The 27,073-nt window shown below is 36.7% G+C and overlaps 1 protein-coding gene across 10 annotated transcripts in view; it reads right to left on the bottom strand.

Moving 5' to 3' along the window:
- Positions 1-27,073, bottom strand: part of DIAPH2 (diaphanous related formin 2) — a 250,096-nt gene that overhangs the window by 197,673 nt on the left and 25,350 nt on the right. For 7 of the 10 annotated variants that reach the window (XM_075106684.1, XM_075106687.1, XM_075106688.1 and 4 more), the window contains 13 exons: positions 26,381-26,485; positions 22,027-22,047; positions 14,927-15,066; positions 14,456-14,530; positions 14,300-14,369; positions 12,813-12,949; positions 11,556-11,664; positions 7,999-8,109; positions 5,703-5,821; positions 4,653-4,769; positions 4,240-4,358; positions 3,581-3,645; positions 1,664-1,768 (listed from right to left, as the gene is read on the bottom strand). In XM_075106684.1, coding sequence (XP_074962785.1) covers positions 1,664-1,768; positions 3,581-3,645; positions 4,240-4,358; positions 4,653-4,769; positions 5,703-5,821; positions 7,999-8,109; positions 11,556-11,664; positions 12,813-12,949; positions 14,300-14,369; positions 14,456-14,530; positions 14,927-15,066; positions 22,027-22,047; positions 26,381-26,485 — 1,293 coding nt within the window. The remainder of the gene's footprint in view (positions 1-1,663; positions 1,769-3,580; positions 3,646-4,239; positions 4,359-4,652; positions 4,770-5,702; positions 5,822-7,998; positions 8,110-11,555; positions 11,665-12,812; positions 12,950-14,299; positions 14,370-14,455; positions 14,531-14,926; positions 15,067-22,026; positions 22,048-26,380; positions 26,486-27,073) is intronic. The other 3 variants (XM_075106689.1, XM_075106685.1, XM_075106693.1) reach the window with 1 other exon arrangement.

Genomic DNA, 27,073 nt, shown 5'->3' with positions numbered 1-27,073 from the left:
GATATCTACAACGAGGAGAAAAGGCAGGCAGACAGACCTTGCCTAGCATGAAGGAGTACGAAATAAGCCACAATGTGAAAAAAAGATCAAACTATAGTATTTGTTGGTTCCTAAAGGGTATAAAAGACCTGTTTAAAACCCAATTCTTCATCATTAAACAAAAAAAACCCGAGAGACATTGTGAGGGCAGCATTTCTTGTCCTCTCTGCTTCACTAGTGATCTGGGACAAACCACTTGGAGATACAGTTTTGGTGTTTGTTGGGTAAAATTTGTGAGGAAATGAATGCAAGTAAAACCAGCTTTGCTGAAACTAAGTATCACCTTTCACTTCCATAAGGTCTTGTATTTTTTGTTATATTTACCTATGAAACTGTACAAAGACAGTGTAATATTAATTTTAGAAATAGCTGCAGTTTGATATCCAGAGTACAAAAAAAAATTATCGTCAGTTGCATGCACACGCTGAAAGGTATCTATATTGTACATGCACAGCTATCATGAATTCTACCTTTGCAATTCAAGTATAAAGCCTTCTGAAACAATTTCTGCAAAACATACAGAAGTTGTAATGTTAAAACATAAACAAGTACTTGGAGGGAAGAAAAAACAACAAACCCCACACTCAGGCTGGATTCTTTCCACAGAATCACAGACTGGTGGGGGTTGGAAGGCACCTCTGGAGCTCACCCCGTCCCACCCCCTGCTTGAGCAGGCACACCCAGAGCAGGGGCACAGGGCCGCGTCCAGGCGGGGGGTGAATGTCTCCAGGGAAGGGACCCCACACCCTCCCTGGGCAGCCTGTGCCTCTGCTCTGGCACCCGCACAGGGAAGGGGTTTTTTTCTCATACTGAGGTGGAACTTTCTGTGTTCCAACTTGTGCCCGTTGCCCCTTGGCCTGTCGTTGGGCACCACTGAAAGGAGCCCGGCCCCATCCTCTTGACACCCACCCTTTAGATATTTATATGCACTGATGAGATCCCTCCTCAGTCTTCTCTTCTCCAGGCTGAACAAACCCAGGTCTCTCAGCCTTTCCTCATAAAGGAGATACTCCAGTCCCCTGATCACCTTCGGAACGCTCTGCTGGACTTGCTCAAGCAGTTCCCTGTCCTTCTTAAACTGGGGAACCCAGAACTGGACACAGCACTCCAGATGTGGCCTCACTGGGGCAGAGCAGAGGGGGAGGATAACCTCCCTCGCCCTGCCGGCCACACTCCTTTGAATGCACCCCAGGGCACCGTTGGCCTTCTTGGCCCCAAGGGCCCGGTGCTGGCTCAGGGCCACCTCGCTGCCCCCCAGCACTGCCAGGGCCTTCTCAGCAGAGCCGCTCTCCAGCAGGTCACACCCAGCCTGTCCTGGTGCATGGAGTTGTTCCTCCCCAACACAGGGAAGGAAGGCTACTTCATAGCCTAAGGAATTTTTTTCCTCATTAAAGCAAATATCTGTGACAGATGTTGAATATCCTACTATTTGTAAAAATGTTACCTCCATTTAAGCCAGTTTATGCTGGCTTAAAAACAAATCAATACAGCTGTAACATACATTTTGAACTCCACAGAGACAATACACTGCCGGGCAATTTCTTTTCAATTCTTACACAAAAAAAAAAAAAAAAAAAAGAGGAAAAATTAAACTCTGGAACTTACTGTGATTTAGTTTTATTACCTCGGTTCGTAGCTGTTTGATTTCTGCTTCAAGTTCTTTGATTTTGTCTTCTCGTATCTGAAGTGCTGCTTGTGCCTCTTGTCGAGCTGTGAACTCTTCATCAAACTGTAATGATTAACCGACACAGAAGTGTTTGTCCATACATGTTCACACTAGATATTATAGTTTCAGGAATTCTTTGAACAACATCACAACTGGATCAATGGATGCACTTTTAACTTTAAAAAAAAAAACAAACAAATGTATTTTTCTGCTATGTGTTCTTCTAGTACCACATAATTTCTTCCATCAGAAGGTCATGACACAGAACCAGTCAGATCCAGCTACTTAGTACAGCTTTCCCCCCCAACAGAATACTGCAGACTTCTCAAACTAAACTCCAGAATACACCCAATGCAGCAAGCCTAAATCTGAAGAGATGTGTGCAGCTTCAGCAATATCATCCATAAAAGTAACATAAGAAAGGAGGTATGCAAATAAGTTAGTGATCCCTTTACTCTTTATATCCCCATATAAAACAGAAGTCTAGTTTACAACATGGTTGTGTGAAATTTGCTGTATATTTTCATCCTGCTACTGTTTGCTAGGCCTGAGAGATTATTAGCATCTTTAAAAGCTTCTGGTTTTCATTCTTCCACAGGACAAAACAACTTATCACTAGAAAGAACATGTGTTGACTGCCACTAACAAAGTACATTATGATAAATAACTCTGCCAGGGAAGCATCACAACAATTTGCTTTCTATAAAGCTCAGGCACCATAATGCCTATTAAAAATGCATCCACATTTAACACCGAAGAGAGAAAAGCTGATGACTTCATTCAACCCTTCATGTGAAATTCATAATCATCATGTTCAAGAACATGTACTGACTTCCAGCCTTCAAAAGGCTTCTTAGACCAGGCCAGCAAAAATCAAAATTTTGAACGCTTTTAATACATACCAACTTGGTATATGAACTTCAGAACTATCACAGCTAATACAGTGCATTCAGCGTTTCATACCCTTAGATAGGATGGGATGAGCTGAGCTTAACAAATTATCCATTAACATAAACTTAGGAAGCAGGAATTTAAGTAACACGTTGTATGAAGAGATTTTCAGCACAAACACCAACAGTGATAAAGCAGAAGGGTAAGCATCAATTTCTTTACAAACACACCCTAAAATTTTATTACAAGAAATATACTGAGCTGCAATTTTTCCTACAGAAATCAGTTTAACGTCTAACCCCTCCCATATCTAGCAACAGATGAAAACTGCCCATGACCAAGACAGGACTTAGTTATCAAGTTCCCAGTAGAAGAACTGGACCAGAAGAATAAAACTGTAAGCAAAATGGGTTCCCAAGCACACTCTAAGATTCTTAAATGTGAATAATAAGGAAATAAATTCCTCTCCCTCATAACTTAATAATACGCCATGGGTATTAAAGAAATACAGCAGTATTTTAATGTTAGCATCTCTATGCCTAAAGAGTTGATGCTTTTTCAAGTATTGTATGACACTGCTTTTCAGTAAGTTTCTTCAGGTTCTAAAGCAAAGCTAGACAAAGAGTTGTGAAGGTTTCCCCCCCGTTGTTTTTTAAGCATATACCCACCCTTTAGGTATTTAACTATGACTAAGTATTTCAGGACAAGATAGCAACAAATGGCATTTTTCCCATTAGTTATCTACAGCAGAGCAATACAACTGAAGATACGTACAAGCTAATAACACTACTCATCTCCTACTGAATTCAGAAGAAGCTGAATCTGAGCTGTGCACACACACAGAAAAACCAAAAACCCACAAAGCTATTCAATGTGAAAGAGCATCCTGCCTGGGAGATACGTTATTTCCCCATTTCCACTATCTATCGCATTCCTGTCAGGCTTCTGTTCCATTCCTGACAAAGTGTGATGATTAGGACTTACCTTTCTGGAAAATTCTGCTGCTTTTTTTTCACTCTCTTCTACTTTAGCTTTGTCCACACATGCATCTAGAATTTAAATAAAATACCACACAGAAGTCAGGTAAATGTATCACAGCTCTGAGGTGCCTTCCAACCATAATTACGCTATGACTCTGTGACACAAAGCAACAGAAAAAAATATAATTAATTACTATGTTGATCTGACCGAACGTTTGGTGAATTATTTTGACTAGCAAAATCTGTAAATATGAAAAAAGTGGTGAGAACACATGAACAGGAACGCTGAAGATGAATCATTATAGTTCTGTCTCTGACAGGTTTGAGTTTGCATGCCTTTCTCTTTTATATGAATCTATTACTAAATAAGAAATAAGGATTTTCATATTAGTATGAAGTAACAGTTACTTCTGGTGTTTCAAATCAGGAAGCCTTCTTTCCACATTAGGAATCCAAAAATCAAGCATTTCCTTACTTAAGAAAAATTATTTTGTAGGCAAGGAGAATTTGGACAGACTGTGAAGCACAGATTTCTTCACTCAACAAGAGTACAAAGAACTTCTATTGACTTTTCATGCAGTACAAAACAAGTTTAGACAGAAGCATATGAGGAAAAACGGGCACTTCAGTAGAACAAGGTAAAATTGCTTATAGTATACGAACCAACTAGATGAGTGAAATCCACATCCATTCTTCCTCTGCATTTAAAATCTGGGTCCATGCCACTGCAGTGCAATACTATCTGCGATATGCATTCTTCTATTATCTTGTAATACTGAGGTCTAACAAAAAAGAACATTTTACAAGATAATAACATGAACAATCATTTATGCAACATGGAGGGGTAAAAAAATTGGTTAACTCCTAATATATGAATTCTACATTGCCAGTAAAAGGATCAAGGTAAAAGTTTATTTATACTCTGGCTAATAAAGCACTGTTGTTAGTTTCTCAGAATGATATCTGAAATTCAGGACTCCACAAAATATTGTGCACTTTTCATTTATCCTTTGCCAGACAATAATCAATAAAACAAACTTCCCCTCCAAAAATCAAACCTGACAGCTGACGCTTACCGGACATAGTAATCACTCCTGATGAGAAGGAAATGTTGGAGAATTGACAAGAAGTAATTTTCAGAAGCAGTATCTTTCAACATATTATACAGCAGATGAAAAACTTCATTCACATCAGTGCAAACATTGTTAAGGAAACAAAAGGACTTAAAAAACAAAATCTAAAAACACGAAGACAAAAACCCCTCCACACAACAAAACACCCACCCCAAACCCAGTTCCCTTGATGTCATTCCTATTGTTCAAGGAGAACCTTTCAATACTCTGAACTACTCTCCTTATTAGTAAATATCCTTTTTCCACTAGGATTATCCAACAGAAACTCTGCCTGCTGTTTAACAATTAAGACATATTTCATTGTTACTCATAAAAATCACACCACATACTCATTATCATAGAATCCTGTAAACATATTTCACACAAAGCTTTCATTTTCTTTCTGAAGTGGTCTGGGCTATTGGCAAATACACACTAGTCAGTCATTTTAATTTCCTAAAGAAAGTTACTTGTAATTACCTGTTCTGTAATGCAACAACATGATTTGCTAGTGATATTATATTCCTCTCACTGACTGCATCTACCTTCCTCTGCTTCTTAAGTATCAGGTATTACTCTCTTAAAAACTGCAAGCAAGCATTCTGAACTTAAGTATCTTTAAATTTACTGCTTCTTCACAACTAGAGATGGCATGCACATCAAGTGCTTCAGAACCTACTAGAAATTTTGTTCCAACTTCATTATCAAAACTCAATTTTCCTTCAAACTTATAATCTTCCATGGGTGTAATTTTCTATCTTCATGTATTACAAGCCAGAGTTCAGCCCAGCAAATGTTATTTATGAAAAATGAATTACATCTGGCATGCAAATTTAAGAACTAATTTTCTAAATAAGTCTTTAACAAAAAAAAAGTGGAAAGAAATCTGGTTAAGAAATCCCTGGTAAGACACAAAACTGTGAGAAATAAACTGCATGTAGCGCATTCTAACTTAAGTTTATTAAAGTTATTAAACAATCCAACAAGTTATAACTCCATTTCTATAAAGGATATTCCATTTCAGCTTTGATATCATTGAGACGATGCGACAGTTCAATTAAGTCTTCTTCTTTGTTCTCATCAAACACTTTCAGCTGAATATCAAGCTCTTCATTTTCCTTCTTTTTCAAGCCCTATTTTTCAAGGCATAGTATATATTAATTTTCCCTTTTTTAAAGCAAGAATTCCCCCCCTTCAAAGATTATATAATGACAAAACATAAGACATGAACCTTTGGAACAGGACTAGATTGTAACTCAGTGCCTGAGGGTGGTTGTTATAATTGCACAGCTGAGAGAAATTAAGGCAAAATATCAGCAAATATAGAAGGTAGGGGCTGCAAAACAAACATGAAGCCTCCTATCTGAGTTGACTCCTCTTAATGACACACAGTCAGCAGTTTATGCTTGTTAATGTCAGAGTTTCTTTAAATAAATAGCATAAGGATATTTCAAAACATTAATGAAAGTGAACTTAAGAAGCCTAAAGAAGTATAAAAGAAGAAATGCTTACAAATTCTGTTAAGTTAATCTAGATCATAGCATAACAACATCCATAGTACATTGAGAAATACTTACAAGGGAAGTAAAAAAATAATAAAAAAATAGTACTTGGAGCAAGGAGAAATTTGTTTTTCTTGTAACAAATACAAGCAATTTCTCTAATACGCTTAAGAACCAAGCTTAGCTTCCTACTAGGCAATCACTAAAAAAGAAAACTAGTTCAAAAGCCATTCGTGTGAGTGCAGTCCATGCTTTAAATAAAAATTGGCCTGGAATTGTTTTAACTGGAAGCGCACAAACTGAATGGCGACTGTGTATGTTCCCCCAAAAAGTAGAAACTCGTGCCAATTCTAATGTTTGAAAACCAGAGGAGGCTACTGTGAATCTGGACAGATTAAGAAAGACAAATACGGATGCTCCTCCAGATTGTTTTCCATTCAAGAAACTCTCATTTATAAATTTCTTGTAGATTTACCCCTAAGCAGAGATATGAGCAAAAAGTCTTCTTAAGATGCTTTATCATTAAGAAAGTTGCTTTCTAATGAATAAAAACAAATCAAAAACATAAATCCTCCTCTACCTTGGACATTCATTCGCTGCAGAATTAGTGATCTGAGTTCAATGTATATGTAGTAATTAATTACGTATAAGTAAATTAACACCAATATAGTACTATTTTAGTTACTACTACAGCTTACACGAAATATTAATTAACCTTACAAGAGACAGAATTTTAACAGAATAGCTGTTCAACGTTTTTAGAAGATTGTTATCAGTAAATGTTAATTGCTTTTAAACGCGTATATCAGTACACTCTAGAAAGTTTTATATCATGACTTATTACAATTCAGTTTATCTACCACTTAACCCACCCCCAATTCTTGAAGTTTTGAAGGATTTACTGATTATGTAAACTAACTTTCAGTAGATTAAAAAAAACCCTAAAGAGTTATTCAAGCTTTCAGATGTTCTACAGCAAATAAAGACAGTAGATCACATTAATGTATCTAGATGACATAAAACCTAAATAGATACCCTAAGAAAAATTAACATAGACAGCAGTAGCAGTTTCAAAGCTGAATGTGTTAAACCTGAAGATTTTTATTCCTACCAAATGTTGATGGTTCAAAACTTCCTATTTTAGAAGTTATAGCAGTAAAAATTCTGTTTCAGACAAATATAAGCAGGTATTCTTTAATTTCTCTCATATTTTGTGAGATACTGCTCAGTAGCTTAATTATACAGATTCTTGATGTAAGCATTAGAATAGTTTCTTGGTTAAGAGCTATAAATCTACCCCTAAGTCACAAATATTCATACACAACTACATGTAAAGGCACGCTTCTGTGCAGCTGCATGACGACATGCAGTCTCAAAGAGAATGAAGGGGTCGATCTGATTTTTCCTTAAACACTCCAAATGCATTTTCAGAAAGCAGATTAAAGGAAAACACATTTCACAGCAAACAACAGGAACGGCATATACAAAGAAAGTTAATCCAAGATTGGTTCCACAGCCAGACTCACGTTCTCTGCATGTGCTTTGAGCTCATTATGCTAAATTTGACTACCCTAATTTGATTTCTAATATATCAACTTGTTTCAACTACCATTCTGGTTTACATACCTAACGAGAGCCTAAATTTGCAACTATGCAGAATGAAAGCAGATTTGGACTGGTAGTCCTTTCCAGGTCTGACTCTCCCCACCCCCACACTTTCACATCTGCTACTCTCAGTAAAACAATTTGGTTATCTTCAACATTCACAAACAGTGACTGTGATCAATTCCTATATACAAATGACTTACAGGCAATATTTTCTTCAGGCCACAACGTAAAAACTCATTTCTCAAGTGTATCCTGAAATCAAGATCTTCTGGAGATGTAACAAGGGCATTGATGAGCTGCATACATGCTACCTGTTATCAGAAATATAGGCGATAACCTTTTAGTATGTACAGAATTAAAATAAATACTGTCTTTGACTTTCAGTTTAATTATAAAACCAAATGTCACAAGATGGGTATTATTTCTTATGTGGCACACATGCAACACTTGACTTTGGTTAATTTAAGCAACATCATCAAATAGTGCTCTCTTTTCATACCATGAGTGCTTCTGCTTTGCCAAAATTGTATCACAAAGGATTGTACTTTGTTTCAGAAAGTTATTCCCACACTACAGTTCCACACTGCAATTCCTTATTTCTGCTCAGTATTCACCAATTTGAAAACAACCTGGTTTTACAGTAATTGAAAATAAAAAATAAAAACAATAAAATAAATAAATAAATAAACCACAAAGAAACCACTTCAGACACATCCATACACAAAATCATTCACATCACCAGGTATCTTTTCTACTCTTCCACAGCACTTTTTCAAAACGCCTCAAGTCTCAGGATACTGGCTAACCCTTTAATTGAACAGCTGTGCACTTGAATTGATTTACTTTTAACAGATAGACAATAGCATAATGCCAAAAGTGCTGATCCACATTAAAAGACTAAAATGGGACTCCAGGGAAATCACCAAGTTTGGTAAAAGATGTTAACTGCAAATAGAAGTAGCATGGGGGGGGGGGGGGGGGGGAGGAATGATAAAAATCAAAAGCTGCAGAGAAAAAAGTCAGATAAAAGTACCCTTCCTGTTTTAATTACATTTGCTATTTAGTTCTAATGGAGGACCTTATGGAGTCTTAAATTTCTATTAAAACACTATTTCAAAGGCACTCCCTTCATATAGCTGCACCTTCAGATAATGTAGTATCATCATGCTCGCTTGAATGATTCTTGTTATTTTACTACTATGACATGACTTAACAAGCCAAAGTACATGTCCAATCTGAAATTAATAGAGAGAAGAGGTGCCATCTGCTGTGATTGCTTTTGCCAGAAGAGACTCTGGCTTAATGGCTTGTGCTAATATAGTACAAGTAAAGAACGATTTTGTCAGAAACAAGTTAATGAGTCTTGCAATTGTACCTTTACCGATGTGTAAGTGAGGCTGGAGGGGGGTGGGGGTGTTGTGTGGTTGGTTTTGTTTATTTGCTTTAAATCAACAAGGTCATAAAGCAGGAGACAACTTCAAAAGGAATTCTTTTGTGATAGTGTCATTAAGATTAGAATGTCATTTACAGAAACTTATTGAATATCATTAACTCATCTGCTCCAAAACAAGGACTACTGATGGTAAACATAGCATTAAGACAGCTATAGCTGACACATATATGATCTGAAAATGGGAAGAGGTATACCTTCCACGCAGGTATACCTGCCCTGCCTGCATTCTATTTTCCCATGTTTCCACAATATGTTAGCAATACAAAATTTATATAAATACTGTATTATGAAAAGGAAATAAGTCAAAGTCATGCTTTAGTAGCAATATTCAACCACTTGGTCTCTACGCAGACACTTAAATTGCCTTTTTTTTTGGTAACTGCAAAAGGCTTGCATTCCAACAGCAACCAAAACTCTTGGGCTATTCAGGTGTACACAGAGAATTAAGAACTCTATCCACTGACACATAAGCAGCAATGAACATGCGTCATAAGACATGTCTCAGTAAAGACCACTGGCACAGAAGACTGTTTATTTTATAAAAATAATTTTTATAACTCACTACACTATCCCTAGAGACGCACCAGTGGCTGAAGAAGGGCAGACACCGATGAACGCGCAGCTCTTGTTAGTGAAAGCAGCAATGATATCCTGCTGCACACTACTAAACTCGAAAGGTACCCTGCGAAAAACGGACACCCCCATCCACATCTGTCATAGTTATTATATATAAGATATATTTAGATATAAAATAATATAAGATATAGAATATTTAAGAGGCTGCATATACTGCTGCCAAAAGTCCCAGCAGTAATAACAGCTGCATGTGTATCTTCTACATTTCTTAGAATGGAAGAAATCTGCATGCTATCCTGAGGAGCTAGTGTTACACTGTATAACAGAAGGACTCAAAAGGACAGGTTAGCATAAAAAGTAAATCACTACGCTCTACCCACAGGATAATAGCACTGTAGTTCCTAAAGTAATTCTTTTCAATACATGACTTTGCATGAAATCCAAGCACTCCCTGCACAAAAATAGTTATATTAAGCTGTGCATCTATCTTCAGTTGACTCTAAAGTCAGTATACTGAAGGTGAAAGTTATAAAAACATATACTTGACACTGATCAGTTTTGACTAAGGCTTATTTCTGTTTAATATAAGAGAATGGCCGTGTTGGATGACATTGAGCTTTAAATACCTAAAACTAGCAGTTTTACTCCCACTCAATTTACTTATCACATTACTAAGCGATTAATTATCACTGTCCTCGTGTCATTAATTTTTTTAAAAAAGGTCAACCATTCCATTTACCAGAAATAGGCTAGGATTTAACCTAAGTTGTTATTACCAGGGAGAATGATAACAAGGTACCAAAATCCTTCACAGCTGAACAAAACTTTTGACTGCAGTTCCTAGAAAACTTCAGTACAAAAAAACCCTTCAAAATACTTAACTATTTTAAAAAGATCTACGCTTATCTATTTTTCCATTGAGTAATATTAAAAAACGGTGAACTATACTGGAAGTAGGTTCCTGCCACAGGCACTTCAAATAGTAACATACTTGAAGTGTGTGCTCAGTCAAGGCATTTCAGTTGTGGTTCTAAATTAAAATCAAGTACTTCAAGAGCACAATACAAACTTGTTCTGTCTTTTTACAATTACATTCCTTCAATGGAATCAGTTCACAGCCAGAAGCACAGGAGTTTTGGTTCAATTTGAGTGGGGCAAGACTGGGGGAAGGGTGTGTTCAAACAAGCAATGCAATTTAGGAGTACCTTTTCACACTTCTTCCCTAAACCCAGAAGACATAGGGAGCACTGTCTCAACTCCTTAAAATCCAGCCTCCTCAGGGCTCCAGTAACAATAACTGAAACACTTCAGTGGACAGACTGAGAGCCAGATTTTTATTGGTTCGCTAAACCACACAAAACCCCCGGTCAAGAAGATTAAGCAGTGACAAAGATGGTAAAATGTTTTCACAGACTTATTACCTGAGCATTACGTCTGACATACAAGAAAAGGAATATCACTAATTACTCTTCTTTTATTAAGGTCAAGACTTATGAATCCTATTTTTGGGACAAGGAAGTGAGTTTCGTGGTTTCACAATGTTAACAATTAGAAATTCTAGTATCAACAGGCCATGTCTGTTTATTTTTCCTCTTTTACTGAACACTGGAGTAATAGTATTAAAAGATTTTGCTGGTAAATAATTTAAAGATCATAAAATAATACACAGTCTTCTAGTATTTTCAACTATTTCTGAATTATTAGTAAGCATATAGAAAGTAAACCCACCTGTAGTTGTAAGAATTCATGGTTTTCCAGTCCTTCAACAATCTGAGAAAAACGTTCTATATTGTTCCTTTCAGCAGCAGTTGTTATAGCACCTAAAAGCTTGTCCAGACTAAGAGAAAGATAAACTGTCAAAAAGCATACCATGGTCAACTGTCTCATTTTAAAGATACTTAGCCCACTATTTACACAACTCAAGACTTTAGCCCACTGACAGAGACTCTGAAGGCATTTGTCTACACTTACCTAAATAAAGTTGAAAGATTAACATTGAATTAAAAAAGGGTGAATAGATCTTGAAATTATTGTGACATTCAGCTAAGAAACAACCAGTGAGAAAAAAAAAAAATAATTACTACCTTTGCAAAACTGTGCACAAGGTACTAGCTGATGTGTTTAACATCTGGGAACTCTAATAAGTTGTCTTTTCCGAAACAAAAATGTTTTTATCTACTTATTGCATATAAGACATGGAGTTTGCCATTTTTAACCTTCAGTAAACCAAGACAGTAATTGAAAGCAAAAGTATACCAACTGATTATCTTCGTTTTAAAAAGCTTATGGACATTTGCTACATAATTCCACAATTTGAACTATTCAAAACTTCAGCTATAAACATATACTTTTTGCCCCTGACAAATTTGTTATGTTTAGGTAGAGGTAACATTTTAATAAAATCCATAAATATATTCAGTTCTATATTATTCATATTACCTTCTAAACTATTGAAAAATCTTAACACGTAATTTTCAAACCTAAGTTCATCTCCCCTCCTCAGAGGAGATGTTCCAATCTCAATCATCCCCACAATCATAGGCTCATTAGGGCCCAATGCTAACACACTCTGTTCTGAATTGTCTTTAAATCTGACAGCTTTCTTTGTGGCAATTAAAAGTTCACAACTCTTGATCATACTTATCAGGGGTATATCAAATAATTCATATATTCCTCTTTCAGCAGCTATTTACGAATACTTACAGCTCATTAAGTGTTCTCTGCAGTAAGCACTCATAGTCCTTTCAGACCTTCCACTTAAGCCACAGTTTGTAGATCTCTGCTCATTTGCTTTTGTCTGATTTAATATTGGATTAACACCTCAGAATAGGTGAAAGTCTCTTTTTATTTAGACTATATTGAGAAAGTAAAGACTCAACAGGTTACATTTGTTTCACTGACAAGTTTTCTCACCTGTGCCCAGACGTACAACTCATAAGCATTCCAAAAAAAAACCAAACGCAAAAATTTGTTTCAATATCTTACATATTTTCCTCTCCAACAATGCAGATAGCAGAAAGTATTTTCACTGTTTCAGTCATCATGTTTGGTTGCTTTGGATCAATTGCTCTTGATAACAGCAGAAGACTTCTTTCATCTCCTAGAATCCTTTGCAATCCATACTTTAAAAAACAAAAAACTTACAGTGAAGAGATTGTAATTGCCTGAAATACTCATCATCATCTTTGGGCTTCAGATCCTAAGGAATCCTCAGAACCCCTCCCCCCCCATACAAAGTTTCGCAACACTCTGCTAAAACCTTCTGGCTCTGACCGCTTGGGGACACAAGTCAGCCTTCCTAATCTTATATTTGGACCTTGCCTGAGAAAGAGTCAGATTTTAAGGAAGATACCTTATCTTGTAAAATCAGGTATCCACCAAAAGACAAACCAGCTTTTATTTCCTATCTATATCTGAAATACCTCAACAGTATGAAAAATTAGTTCATTTTTCCCTGTAAGCGTAACAGCTCCTGGCAAGTTGAAATAATATTTTCCACACAATGACCGAGAGAGGCTGAAATCTTTTTTTGAAACAACTATCTTATTTATTTTACATTTTCTTTCACTTTCTATACAGCTAAATAATAAAAAAAAAACCTACACATTGGCATTGATTTAAAAGTAGCATTAGTTTTCTTTTTCATTTTCATTAACTACAAGATAGTTCGTTAATCAGGTATCTAATTGTTTGAATTTATTCTTTAAGTGTAGGAATAGCTGGGGCAAGCTTGTGACCATTGAAGTTTACTTTTCCCACTTCATCAGATGGGCTATTCCGTAAGAGAGATTTTACTAAACTGAGTAACAGCAGGTCCCTTCCAACCTGTGATTCTGTTAAAAGTAACTTTAATGCACAGTCATATTTGTTACAGGTGGGGGGATAAATCATTGGAGCAACACTTCAGATTTTGCTATGAATAAAGCAAAACTACAAGTTCAACACATCAACTTCTAGAAGCAGTACTTGCACTTCGTGAACATGAGTAACCCATGTTAGAAACAAGGTAGATACAACTTAAACTAGAACAAAGTTTTTGCCTTTACCCACTGTCTACCAACTTTAAAACTGTAGATAAAAAAGATATTAAGTCACACTCAATTTAAAATCAGGTGAAAAGCACATTATATTAACAAAAATAGCCATGTATTGAAATCAGAATTTAGAAAAAAATATTTCCTTTCAATTTCACGAGCAATTAATTTCCTAATCATACCACCGTTTGTCAAATATTTTGCTTCCAAAAATCAGTAATGTTTAACCCACTAAGACAAAATGCATATTCAGAAGGTTTATGAACATGACTCTCAACAAAAAGTTACACTAAGTTTACGATCCACATTTCCAAAGAGTCAGCTGACACCGGATATACAAGCTTTCCTCCCTTTACCGAGATTCAACATACTATACAGATCTTGAAGTCAACAAAAACCAATCATGCTAGAAGTATCTGAATTTAAAATATTTCTTACTTTATTGTTCATAAATGCTCTGAGGCACTGGATAAGTTTATGTTGATTCTTCTTATCAATACTTTCTTGCCTTGAAAGGGAGGAGGAAAATAACATGAGTACAAACAATCTTCACAAGCTCCCCCACTCTTCCCTTCAAAAGATCCGAGCCCTTACTGTTTCTTGTCCAGAAGCTTTTCCAATTCATCCAACAGAAGTCCAAGACCTTCATTTCCAAAATTGTTAACCCAGCTGGAAAAAGGAAGAAAAAAAGCTTTTAATTATTACTTAATGAAATGTAAAATTTGCCAAGTTATGTCTCCAATACTGTTTGTACAGCTCTTCATAGATGCTGCTTTAAGTCTCACTTCCCAGGAAGACCTGATCAACCATTAAGACAAATGCTTAGTTCCAACAACTATAAGTTGTTGAGAGCCCCTGTGAAAGGTGAGAAGATATCGCAAACAGTTGCAAACATTTCTCTTATCCTTTTCCAGTGTCCTGCCCAAGAACTATTTTCTCACGCCAACAAGTATCAGCATAAACACTCTCATTAAAAAACCAACCAAACAAAAAAAAAAAACAACCCACAATTCCTTACTGCTAAGCAGAAACAGCATGATGAAAACTAAAGAACTTATTACTTACCTGACTGGATTGCTAGTCAGAGACACTCTCAAAGACTCTAGACAATTAAGAAGCTTTTCCTCTGAAATTCCAGATCGCAATTCATGAATATATTCTTGCGAGGACAGTGTGCATTCATGCTTGCTGTTTTTCAGTCCACCCTACCACAGAAGACAGAATGCTGCTTAATGTTACATTGATCATAGTAGTGCTTAGATGATAGCATGTAAGGCCAGTATTTCTGCATAAATACTAAAATCTCCGCTTTCCCTGTACAACTATCAAAGACACCTGACTTGACTTTGATCTGTCATAAGTGTTTCGTAGTTCAGGTTTTACATCACAAGGGTAAGTATTTTTCTGGAATCTTCTTCACTTCTTTGAGTAAAGCGCCTGTACTATTTCTTGGATATAAAAATTTAATTCCATCATTCAGTTGTATTAACATACTTAACTGTTACACACTCTCATTTAATATCTACTTCACAATACTGTAGCAGAAACAACCATAAACAGACATAAAAACTCCAACACTTGCTATTAAGCTTGTCTGATCATTCCCACTTTACCTGTCTTCTGTTTTAAAAAAGCTATGCATTATCACTATGGACATATCCAGACTCTCCAATCAATTCTCTCTTCTGCAAAAGAAAGGAAGAAGATAAGCCACTGAAAGTGACTTTGAAAAGGAGCTGGTATCCACCAACTGTTAAATCAGTGTTTTTAAAGTCATGCAACTGCATGAAGCAATGATTTCTTGCTATACCATAAGTCCATGTTTGGCCACTAATAGATGTCTCTAGGGGATCTTGTTTGCTACAAAGGAATCATATGGAAGATTTGACAGAGAGCTTATCTCCCTACCAAAGCGTCTTTATGGAAGGATAACTACCTACAAGTTATTTCAGTATCAAAATGCCTGATAATCAGTTTTTAGAGCTGTAGGATTCAAAACCATGAACAATATACAAAACATTTTACTCAAGGCGTAACCAATCTTTTGTACAGCTCTGAGAAGTTGCAGAAGAGGCTTATCTCAGAAGAGAGGTTATGAGTAGTTTGTAGCTCCTAAAGCTCCTTAGCTATATAAATGCTCTATTGAAGGGAACCTGATAAAGACCTGTCATGGGTGTAAAGGCAATATGAAAAGTGCCTGACCGAGAATAGGATTTATTTGTATTTGGTTTTAATTGTATCAGGAACTTCTCTGACTACTGCAATCTTCTAATTGTCTCTATTTCAAAAAGTTACACTTTTTACAAAGCTTCTGGTTTGCTCTATTCAAATTCTTACCATTCATCTTCCAAAAATGGCACTAAGTATGGCTGATGACAAAATTACTTGCCTACATTTAAGTTACTGATTTTGACCAACATGCACCTCAGTATTAATTCATATAACAGAACTACGTAAATGTTCACTATGTACTCTCAGATTGTTTGTCCTCCCCTTAACAAAACAAAAATCCAACACAGACTGTGAATGCATTAAGACAACAGTGTCCTCTGGACTATGTCAACTTCGAAGAGGTTTCTTGCTGACGTACATAGCACCTTTAGCTGGACAATGCACGCCAGTTATACATTGAAGGACCAAGACAGACATAAAGATGAGTAAAATAAGATATAAAGGAACTACAATCTGTCACTATCAACCTCCTAAACAAAGGGATGCTGTTCCACCAAAGGAAAAGGAAATAAGTGGGTGGAGGCTATCTTTATAAGAGCAGGAACTGACTTTAAATCAAAGAAGTATTAGCACTACATATTAAAAATCATACTAGTACAGAAAAATCATCACTCTGAAAGACCATAAGGTAAAGAATTAGAAAATAGGAACAGCTTTATGCCACTCCTTGCATTGGATGGAGACCGAAAAATATTATATGTGTAAATAATGTACACCATCTACACAATACTGGATGCAGTTTTTGTCATTTCAGACAACAGCCACTCCCAAAACCCTAAGAGTAAAAAGAAGGAAACGGTAATCCACAAAATCTATAAGCAGGTTAGATAATGGAAATGTCATCAAATGCCATTACATGTTAAGCTAGACCCTGAAAAGCACTCTAGAATGCAAGATGTATTTGTTTCTCTGAAAAGATTATTTTGTATTTCCTGTGGGTAGCCCTTCCACTGTAGTCTGCTGCAAGCTCCAAAGGAGATACTCATTCAGATTAGGCATTTAAGGTCATTGCTATGTTTTCTTTCATATTTAAAGCAAGGCGTGCTCTTGCTGCCTCCTTTTCTATGTGTTGAGGACATGAGTGAAGCTCCTCTACTCTGTCTAGCTCCTTGTTTTCACAAGACTGACCTCCCCCCTCAAAAACAGTTAAAATAGGCTAGAAGTTAGAGGAATTGGCAGCATGACCTCCTAAGCCTCCTTACAGTGCCTTACAAGACAAGCATACTTCTCCATTGTATGACTAGGCACCTATAACTGCACAGCAACAAGGAACAATCTCTTCTTCCTTTTTTCCCCCCCTCCTTCAAAACAGATGATCACTAAAGGTGGCTCATAAAAATCCATTCTCAGAACCTTTCACCCAAATACTCCAATTCAAGCTAGAGAATTCTCGGCTTAACAGGATTACTTTCTTCTATTTTCTGCACTCAACTTTTCAGTCTCAATCCACTCTTACCTCTACCTCAGCTAACTGGAGTGCTACAACCAGGTGTTATTTCTTGAACAGCATTCATTTTGAATTTGAATTTCCCTATTCAAAGAGAGTTTGATTCAAATACTATTTTTAAGTAACGTTATGCCTTTACATGGATCAGATTCTAATATATACACTTCTCATTTGCTTTGAAGTACAACATCACAGTGGAAGTTATGTTTTATGTGAGAGCATCTAATAAAGACGAAGGCAAAAGCAAAGTACAAGGAAACCCAGAGGGTTAGGTCCCACACCAGAACTTTCAGAGACTAAATCAATGCATAGGATCAAAAAATCTTAGAAATTACTTTATGACCAGTCACCTTCACAGTATTACAGTTACGACACAGAATTATTCATTCATGACAACCCAAATGAAAGCCTGGACCACACATTTAAAATTGTTCTCCGAGGAAGTCAGAAGCGATGAAGCTTTAGTGAAAAACTAAGCTTAAGGGAACTCCTAGAAGTCTTACAAAAAACCCAGTTATATAAAAGAAAACCTAGCTTGCTTTCCCATCAAGGATGTAAATCTAATCAATTCAAATCTGTGTGTAAGATACATTTCAGGGTTTAGGGGACAACAGCAACAGAGGGACAAGACAGACAACTTATAGTGCAGGATACAGTGAAAAATAAACTTAGGCAGTGTTTTCTCTCCACACACACAGGTTTTTAATATATAGAAAACCAGGCAACAATATTGTTGTTAGCTAGACAAAGAAATTCCTCACCCAGGACCTTCATAAGTATTAGAAGGGACTTGGCAAATGTCCAGCTTTATACACTACTCAGATGTGACACCAGAGGCCTGTAAACAAACTTGAGAACCAATATCTAACAAAATGGGAAAGCAAAAGCATTTTGCCCTCCATGGGTATAAGCAGATCTTCTATTTACTTGGTGGTAAAGAACGGTGGAGCACACCCGAACCAAACGGATGGGCTTTAACAATTAAAATACAAAATCAGAAAAACCTGCACAAACTACTCCTCTTTGAGACACCAGACAATTCAGGCCTCTTTAGGTCTTAAGCTAAAGCCAAGTTCAGCTGAAGTTTTAAGTATATTGCTTCCATGAGACAGTGTTTACTTCAGTGAGAATGCTGGCAGCCAGTACCAATGACTAGAAGTCTCACAATATCATAGATGGTCATTCCTATCCAATTCACTACACCTCTTCCATAATTTAGGGAAAAAAAATATCACTCCTCAGACAGAAACAAGTAACTGATACCAGCCTAACCCCTGAAGAGTGGAATAATAACTTAACTTTCCCATGACCAAGGACTAACTGAAAAGTTTTTGCATACTCTCTATTAATACAATTCTGCTTCTATCTCAAGCAAAGAAACCACTGTGTTTTAATTAGAGTATAACGACAATGTCAGGTAAAACATGTTGTTTGGGGGAGGTGGGGGTGGTTTGTTTGTTTTTAGGAAAGCAATAAAGCATTTTCAATGGTGTTTTTTTAAACCACATATACTCTAGTTGTTGCATATTTGATTTGGAAAAGCAGTTCAAACTATGAGGAAACACTCTATCAGCTCCTGACCTAGAACTTGGAAGTTTACACAGTTCATATCCACTTGACCCTGTAGATATTAGCCAAACATGTTAATTCAACCCACTGAAAATGGAACTAACAAGCTAATGGGATTTGATGGGTGGACTGTTTGGTGGATAAGAATTGGTTGGATAGTCACATCCAGAGGGTAGTGGTCAACAGCTCAATGTCCAAATGGAGACCGGTGACAAGTGGTGTCCCTCAGGGGTCCATACTGGGACAAGTACTGTTACTATCTTCATCAATGACACAGTGGGATCACGTGTACCCTCAGCAAGTTTGCAGACAGCACCAAGCTGAGCAGTGCAGTTGACACGGCAGAAGGACGGGATGTCACCCAAAGACACCTGGACAAGCTGGAGAGGTGGGCCTGTGAGAACCTCATGAGGTTCAACAAGGCCAAGTGCAAGGTCCTGCACCTGGGTAGGGGCAACCCCCAGTATCAATACAGGCTGGGGGGATGAAGGGATCGAGAGCAGCCCTGTAAAGAACTTGGAGTACTGAAAAGCTGGAGATAAACGAACAATGCACGCTCGCGACCCAGAAAGCCAACCATAGCCTGGGCTGCATCACAAGAAGCATGGCCAGCAGGGTGAGGGAGGGGGATTCTGCCCCTCTAATTCTGCTCTGTATTGCATCCAGCTCTGGACCTCTCAACACAAGAGGGATATGGAACTGTTGGAACGGGTCCAGAAGAGGGCACAAAAATAATCTGAGGGCTACAGCACCTCTCCTATGAAGAAAGACTGAGAGAGTTGGGGTTGTTCAGCCTGGAGAAGAGAAGGCTGTGGGGAGACCTTGTTGTGGCCTTTCAGTACTTAAAGGGGGACCATAGGAAAGATGGGGCCAATCTCTTTAGCAAGGCCTGTTGTGACAGGACAAGGGGTGATGGTTTTGAACTAAAGGAGGGAAGATTTAGACTGGATATAAGGAAAAAATGTTTTCCTATGAGGGTGGTGAAACCCTGGCCCACGTTGCCCAGAGAGGTGGTAGATGCCCCATCCCGGGAAACATTCCACATCAGGTTGGACGGGACTCTGAGCAACCTGATCTGGTTGAAGATGTCCCTGCTCACTGCAGGGGGGTTGGGCTAGATGGCCTTTAAAGCTCCCTTCCAACCCAAAGGATTCTGTGATTCTATAATAATCCTACTCTAGACATCTACATTAATGCTTTACAGATAAACAGAAGATGCACAGTTGCCATTTCAACGCAATTACCATTGGCTATAAAAGCAAGGAAAGGTTACCTTGCAGGCAGCTAACATGACAAGTGGGCACCAGTGCTTGAGATCCCAAGTAAAACTCAGATAAGTTAAAGCTCTAAACTCCCCATTAACAGGCAAACCTCTGCAATTCTCACTACAACCCAACAGTACTAGCACAACAACCCAAAATTATTCTCCTCCCTAACCAGAGTAAAACTGTAAATCTTCAGGAAAATAACTGCATATGCCAGCAGATGCAATCAACTCCCAAGGGATGAATCCTATGAAGTAGTATGCTGAGAAGAAGCACACCAAGATGCATGCATTCTGTAAGCAATAATACGCAGAAGCCATACGGTAAGAGGGACATGTCTTATTTTACTATTTTGCAAGTTATCTGTGCAAAAACATGCTTTTAATACACAGCTATTCTTGCTCACCATCAGACTCTGAATTAAAAGGCATGAGAAGGAAAACACATCTACAGAGTTTCTCCCCTACCCATTCTGAATATACCAGTTTCCTTTAGAAAATAATCTCTTCACAAAGCAGCTGTTCAGGCTAACTCGTATCATAGGGAAATTACATGACAGCAGGAACTATTTGAAACTGGTTTTAACATACTGAAATGGAGAGTTAATAACTTTTCCCCTCAAAAATCAAATACCTTTAAAATCTCTTCACTGTGCTTACCTATTTTATCAGCATATGAACCAGTGCTGCATACAAAACTAAAAAGTACTGGTGAATCCGGACAGAAAACTCTGTTTAAAGACCACTCTGAATATAGCAAAGCCACCAGCAATTTCTTTATCCCTATACACTATATCCCAATATAGTTAAGTACATCTGAGTTAATGATTACACAGTTTTAGGTCATAGGTTGTTCTTTATTCTTTTTACTACAAAATAGAAGTACTAAATATGACCTACGTAGAAAAGACTGCAGTACCTGAAAAGCCTCTTTTGGCTGCAATCAAAAATAAAGTCCATCCATAATTAAAATGTACATCTTTGCTTTCAGCCATCATCTAAAATGTATATGTAATTATTCCCAAAAAAATGCTATTTTCCCAGGAAACAAAAATTTGCTGAATTCAGTCCAACAAATTAAGTCCCAAATACTTGTTTAAAAAGAAAAATCACTAAATTCACGACTTACCAAAAAATGTACCTGAGCACTTAATAAAAGTTGTGCTGTGAGTGATCTCATCTTATGCTTATTGACCTTCAGAATCCTGTTAATCTATTCTCACGCTGATAACTAGCAGTTGACATTTCCACAGTAAACTATGAATGCTAACAATTATGAAATCCACATCGAAACAGAAGGAAGTCGGTCAAATGCTATAAAGTTTCAAGTGATTGCCTTCAACAAAAAGCAACACAAGCCTAAAGTATGTTTGTTGTTCCCGATGAACACAGGTGAGTTCTCAGTGAGTCTGAAGTATTTTGAAATAGACTCCTGAAAACTTAAAAACAGATCTCTCAAAAGTGCAATCAATCGTCTTATACTGGTAAGATAAACACGATTGAGTTAGTTGATAAACATTTTGATAAAACAAGGATTCGGTTATGCCCACTGAACTCTTCAATCCAAGATAGAAGTCAAAAATATTCCAGCCTAATGTCTAGAAATGGAAGTGTATTCATAAGAAAAAACAAAACTATCATGTTCATACTCACCGGAACTTTACTTCCGACTATCTGCATGCAGTGGTCAGCCAAGAGAGGTTATTGTGTAAAAGAGATAATAATAATAATACATAAATAATCACAGCAAAGTACTTAGGATGTAGCATCACACAAATTTTTCAGTGTTTAATCATTAGTAGTAGTTACATTCTTTCATTACTTCATCAAACTGTTTAAGAGTCACAGCTTCTCAACAGGAAAACAGTAGTTCTACTGTAGGAGAAATAATTTTAAATTCTTATGTTCTGCTGGTGAACCATCAGTATTTTATACATTTTCAAACAAACAACTAAATACCTAGCCTGACATCTACATCTTGAAAGATCTACATCTTGAAAGATCAAGAGGTATGCCATTTTTTTAAAATTATCAGGTCATATATATGACACTGAAAAAACTACAGAAAAAAACTAATGGCATACTGACTTCCTTGTACATATAACAACTTCATTTATTATGGAGCTGTTGATCTCTTTAGATGATGTCATCACTGAATTTAATTAAGCTTTCATAATCAAAAACATAGCCTACAGTTATAAATCTAACTTGCATTTCAGAAAATCTCATGTGGCATTTTTCTTCAACTGCTCAGTATGGATGCTTTTAATTACATGGATAATTAAACAGTGATTTACAGAATGACATCTTCTCTTTTACCATGGAGCAGCATCTCTGCATATTCATGAACAAGGAGCTGACTTTACACAGAAGAAACTGCAGAAAGGCAGCACATCTCTGCCCTGTTCTATCACTGTGCACAAATTACCATTTTCCTGTGAACACCGGTACTATAAACTATGCCCAAATGTTGTAGGCCGTTCCTTGTCAGCTGTTTGCTGCAATCTCATAGCAGCCAGTTTACTGAATAACCACTTGTATCTGATTAAGAGCCTGAGACAGTATGATTTTGTTCCAAGATTTGAATTTGATGGTATCTGTTCAGCCTCTACCTGCTTCATTTCCTACTCTCATCTCTTCCATTATTCTTTCAGGAAGTCTTTCAGAAGACGTAAGTCCCTACAAGTGTTTCACAATCACCTCTCTTCTTCCTGATGAGGCTTCCTCTAGAAAAACAAGATAGACTGTCATCACCAGACAATCTCTTTTCCTAATATACCACCTTCTTCTCTCAACAATGTTCAACTGATTCAGTATGACAGGTCACCAAGTTCAGTTCTGAAACAGAATTCTGAGCTGTCACCAGTTCCCAAGTATAATTTCCATGGTAAACAATCTTTCCCTTCAAGTGAGAGACGGAGTCAGAAGCACTGATAACCACTTCACATGAAAGCATCTGGCTTATTAGCTTCTATCCCTCCTCCATCCCCCAAGGAAAAGGAGAGGCTTTTTTTAATCCATTGAAAACCAAGGTTTCTTTCTCACCCAGAACTCTGAGGACAGTACAGTGTTTCAGAAAAGCACGGTCAACATGCTGCAGATGGCACACAGGCAGGGGAAATGAAGCACCAAATTTAAAAATAATTTGGTTAAGACAAGGATCAGCAAATGAGAGTGATATTTTCAAATAGTGGAGAAAGTTCAAAAGCCTAACTGAAACAAACATGAAATGAACTGGTAGAAAAGTCACGTCAACTGTTAAGTGTGCTTCGTGAGCTCTAAGCAGAAGAAAAGGCCCAAGTATTTTCAGTATAAAAAAAGAAGACAGATGAACAATTATCTGTGACCAAAGAAAAAGGTAGAAAATTTCAAGAAAGATCATTTTGAATGCGATCAGCACTTTCATGGAACACAAGCCTGAGAGTGGCCTGAAGAGAAGTTTGACAACTCACGATGCAGTGAAAAATGGTTAGGGCTTGAATTCAACTAAGTAAAATAGTAGTTCAGCTAAACAGATGAAATCAACAGTGAAAATGAGGTTTTGCTTTATTGTAAAATCCCAATCAACATTTTACAATTGAGCTCTACTTTTCATATATTTTAAATCAGTAAAGATGCTAGCTATTTAAGACCTAAATTAGGGTAACACTCTACAGAAAGGTAACTCATATTTCGGAACAATCTTAAAATATTCCACTCAAATGCTGCGATTCACTTGCAAGAAGGACTTACTGAGGCACACAAACTTCGATACAAGCCCTTTTTCCATTAGGAAAAAACATTTTGCATATGTATAAAACATCCATGCTGGTGCTGACTTAAGTTCTAAGCGCACATTCACATATGAGGTCATTTTGGGATTTGGTTTTGGTTTTTTTTTAATTGTTAGTACATTTTGGCAAACACATCCCCAGTTCTGTTAAGTTTCCCATGCTGCAGCGCATATGGTGGCAGTAATGCAATCTGTTAAAATTTTCAGCAGTTAGACATGCAATGGTAGCCATGCTTTTCTTACACAACTACAAGATTATGGTGCTTTAGGCAGCTACGTTTCAATATCAATAATATGAGTGTGATCACCATCATCCAACTACGTTTTAGGAAAGAACTGCAAGTACTTCCATTGTGAAAGTTTCTACTGCTTCAATAAAATGTTATTGCTTACTACAAAAAATTTAAGATTTAACACTGATCATCAAGTGAAGACAAAATCCTTACGAATATGTAATGAATAGTTCCCAAAAACAGTCTAGGCAAAGCATATTAACAGGAAATTTCATAATATTCACTGCATAAGCTTGAATAATGCTCCAATAACTTGTATGTTTAGTTAGACCATTCTTTAAGCACTGGACTCCTTCCAGAACAGACTAAAGGACTGCAGATTTTGTTTAGGATGAAATCCTGCAGGAACATCACTCCTCTCAGAAATGTAAATCACCATTTTCACATTATAGTGCAAGTTTTTCAAAGCATTTGCATTTAATAATTGCATGTCTTTGTTGTTTTAATTTTTTGAAATTTAACTCTGTAGAGCTGATTTTAAAAGTTAAAAGAAAAACAAGAAAACTGTACTGCTTGTGGTCCATACTTATAGATCCATAAGGCAGACACCGACATAATCTGATTTGCCAATTTATTTCACTACGAAACAGATTATTATTTAATATTATCTGTATTTAGCACTCAGGCTCAGCTCTGTAGAACTGCTAGCAATGCTGCCACATTATCTATTTGAATACTTACTCCACAGCCTTCACTTCCTGTAAACCTTTTATTGCACACAATAACTTAAGTGTGGAAAAAAAAATTGAGATTCATCCTAATTTCCAAATAAAATCATATGCATTACCTAACTTTATTGAAGAACTATGCAGGTAGTAAATTTCATCACTTGAAGAATACTACTGACCCTTGGATACATAAAGTTAACCCCCAACACTTCTCCCAAATACTGCAATACATTCAGTTCCTCAGAATTCACCACTAGCTTCTTTAAAACTCTTTGTAATACAAATAGTGCACAAATCAGATACAACATACATATATGTAAATGTTTCATCTAACATTCATGAATTTTTGTGGCATATTCTCCTTTTACACGATTACAATTATATTTGCCATAGTCAATTTTTAACAGTCAAGAAGCATTACTGTTGTACATTATCACTAATTAGTACTAATAGTCCCACTACTGAAAATAAATTGCAGCTGTTCACTATTTGAAATTCAATTTCTCCACCCCAACAAATATTGGGGCATCCAGTGGTTCTCTTACACTTCTGACACCCCGAAACTGGCAGGCTTCAAAATTCTGCATGAAGGATCCATCAACTAAGGGTTAATCAATCAACTGAAGTACAGAGAATGATCAACACTAATTCAAGTTCTGAATATGGTTTTTTTTCTACTCAAAATATAGCTTGAAACACATTTTAACACCATCTTTTCTCTAAAGGAGTCATTTTACTTACCTTTAGAACATTTCTTAGCAGAATATTTAACACAGTCTTCAAGCCAGCTACAGTCCTCAATATATTCAAATTAAACTAAAATACCAACTTTACTTCAATTTTCTATATTTCCAATACTTTGATTCCCTGTTTCTAACACTGCAAATTGTACATCCAGTATGTATGTCATTACCGAAACCAGAAAGTCATGCTATCCCTTCCACAAACTTCTGGTACCAAAAATTTGTAGGATCAGTTCCACAGAAATATGCTCAGGTTCCATACATTGCTCTGCATCACTGGATTTGCAATTTCTTATGGTTTAACATGAAAGCACCAGGCTTTTACACTGCCCAACAACTGAAATACAGACTAACCCTCGAGATGCAGCTGCAAGCATTTAGAAGTATATGAGTAAGTACATATGTTTTTTTCCTTCCCACTCTTAGAAGATAAATCCAGATAAAATAATTGGAAGTCTCAAGCTTGAAAAGTGTAACACCCTCGAAGCTAAGCTTCTTACTTTCAGCTGTCTTGGAGAGGTGACTACTTACAGATTTGGCCGTTGCAGAAATGTACTGGACAACCATCTCACGTTTTGTGGTCAAGTCTTTATCTCTTAAAGGAGCTTTACGTTCTTCATTTAGATTCATGTCTTCCTGTAAAGAAAAAGACCACACAACATCAAGACTGTATTTCATGCTTTTTATTATTCTTTGCTATTTTTATACTCCTTTTCTTAAACAAACGGCTCATTTTTAAACAAACATAAGTGAATTTTTCCAGCTTCTCTGCGTTTCACCTTCTTTAATTCTGAGCTATCTGATTTTCTCAATTCTGTCACTTCAAGCACTCGCTGTTTTCAACACTTACCCAAAACTACAATTGCATCAAGAGTAGTTACCATTAGGGAAATTTGACTCAAGAAAGAAAGCTAGAGGACAAACCAAAAAATTCTACACCTCAAGCTGATCACATAAGTGTTAACTCTTGTAGAGTTCCTGGATTTTTATAAAATCTTATCACAATGGACACCATTTCTGCACTACCTAATCAGAAGGCTGTTATTACATATATTATTAACTTGTGGCAGGGGTAGATGTGAATGTGTTCCAACTGATGTATTTAAAACAAGCCTAAAAATCAAAATATTCTGCTAGATTAAATCTAAAGATGCTTGTTTCAAATTAATAACTGATCAAATAAAACATGTAGTCATTCTAATTATGACTAGTCTTGCAACTTAG

Source organism: Phalacrocorax aristotelis, chromosome 11, assembly GCF_949628215.1.
Source record: "Phalacrocorax aristotelis chromosome 11, bGulAri2.1, whole genome shotgun sequence".
In the NCBI taxonomy this organism is placed as follows: domain Eukaryota; kingdom Metazoa; phylum Chordata; class Aves; order Suliformes; family Phalacrocoracidae; genus Phalacrocorax; species Phalacrocorax aristotelis.
The sequence above is the reverse complement of the archived record's forward strand: the minus strand, read 5'-3'. Positions and strand labels throughout refer to the sequence as shown.